This window comes from Fonticula alba, assembly GCF_000388065.1.
Source record: "Fonticula alba strain ATCC 38817 unplaced genomic scaffold supercont2.2, whole genome shotgun sequence".
NCBI classification, from domain to species: Eukaryota; order Rotosphaerida; family Fonticulaceae; genus Fonticula; species Fonticula alba.
The window spans coordinates 368,183-369,583 of NW_009242972.1; the positions used below are offsets into that span (position 1 = coordinate 368,183).

Here is a 1,401-nt window from a genome sequence, read left to right on the forward strand (position 1 = left end):
TGTTGCACGCCCTCCCGCGCGCCTACACTCCCCTGTGTATGTTGCACCGCATGCCAGAATGATTCAGCCGCGCCATGGCTGCTCCACTCTCCGCCGCCATGCTGTTTCACTTCCTCCTCCTCGCCGCTCGCCTCCTGGACAGGGAGTAGCCCCACCCCCACTCTAACCGTCTTGCTGCCCCGTGCATCCCTTCCCCGCCTTCGGCCCCCCTCCCCGCCGCCCCCCGTCCCCAAAGCCAAGATGCAGATACTTTCTTTCAGCTCGCAGCGACTTTTCTTCGACGCCAGCGCCGAGAACCAGAGCTATGACATTGTTGCCACCAACAACACCGACGAGCATGCCTATTTTAAAGTCCGGACAAACAACCCCCGCCAGTACTTCGTGCGCCCCTCCCTCGGGTCCATCCCCCCCAATGGCTCGCAGGTGATTTCTTGTACGTCTCCCCCCCTCGCCTCACTTTTCTCTCCTTCTCCCTCCCCTTGCTGACGTCTCTCTCTCTCTCTCTCTTCCTCCTGCCACCCCTCTGCGGCCGTGCCCCAGTCGTCCTCGTCCACGGAGTAACCCCCCAGCCGGACCACCGTGACCGCTTCATCATCCTGGCCGCCCCGATCTCCAAGGAGCAGCATGATGCTCGCCAGGCCTCTGGTGCTGACATCGTACGTGCCGCCCCATTTCCTGTCACCTCCCCTCGTCGCCGCTGCGTCTCCGCCCCTCCCTCCCTCTCTAACGAGCTTGTTGCCCCCCCCCCCCCAAAAAAAAACAATGCCTTCTCCCCCCCCCTCTCTCTCTTCCCCCCATTCAGTGGGAGGATGTTAGCAAGGCTTACCCCGACTTCCAGAAGACCAAGATGGACGTCAAGATCCAGTTCCCCACTGAGGCCGACGCCGCTGCCAAGAAGGCCGACGCCGCTGCCAAGCCCGCTGCCACTGCCTCCGGCTTCCAGGCCACTCCCGCCTCCTCAGATGCCACCCTGCAGCAGCGCAAGCCTGCCACCGGCGCCGCCAAGCCCGCTGACGCCCAGGTTTCCTCCCGCGTACGTGCATTGCCTCCTCCCGCTGCGCCATCTCGCCCTTGTCCGGCCCTGCGCCGAGCATGCTGCAGCAGACCGTCTGACCCCTCTCCCTGCGTCTCTCTCTCTCTCTCTCCCGCGCCTGATGTGCACACCGGCTCCCCCATGCGCAGGCCCCTGCCAGCACCGCGACCACCGTCACCAAGAAGTCCGGCACCAGCCCCATGCTGTTCATCCTGCCGCTGGTCATCCTGCTCGGTATTGCCGCTGCCTACTTCTTCAAGTTCAAGTGATTGGCTCCCGCCCCCCCCCTCCCGGAGCGGAGGAGACCCCCCCCCTTCCCAGCCCCCTCCTCCCCCTTTCTCCGTATGCGCGGCGCCGCCTCCCTCCTT

The 1,401-nt window shown here is 64.8% G+C and overlaps 1 protein-coding gene across 1 annotated transcript; it reads left to right on the forward strand.

Annotated features, from left to right (window-relative positions):
• Window positions 1-240: 240 nt before the first annotated feature.
• On the forward strand, window positions 241-1,302 carry H696_01107 (hypothetical protein; the record flags this gene model as incomplete). The annotated part of the gene is made up of 4 exons (XM_009494986.1): window positions 241-433; window positions 541-656; window positions 803-1,033; window positions 1,183-1,302. 4 exons carry the CDS (start codon window positions 241-243, stop codon window positions 1,300-1,302), a joined length of 660 nt encoding a protein of 219 aa, XP_009493261.1.
• Window positions 1,303-1,401: the final 99 nt, after the last annotated feature.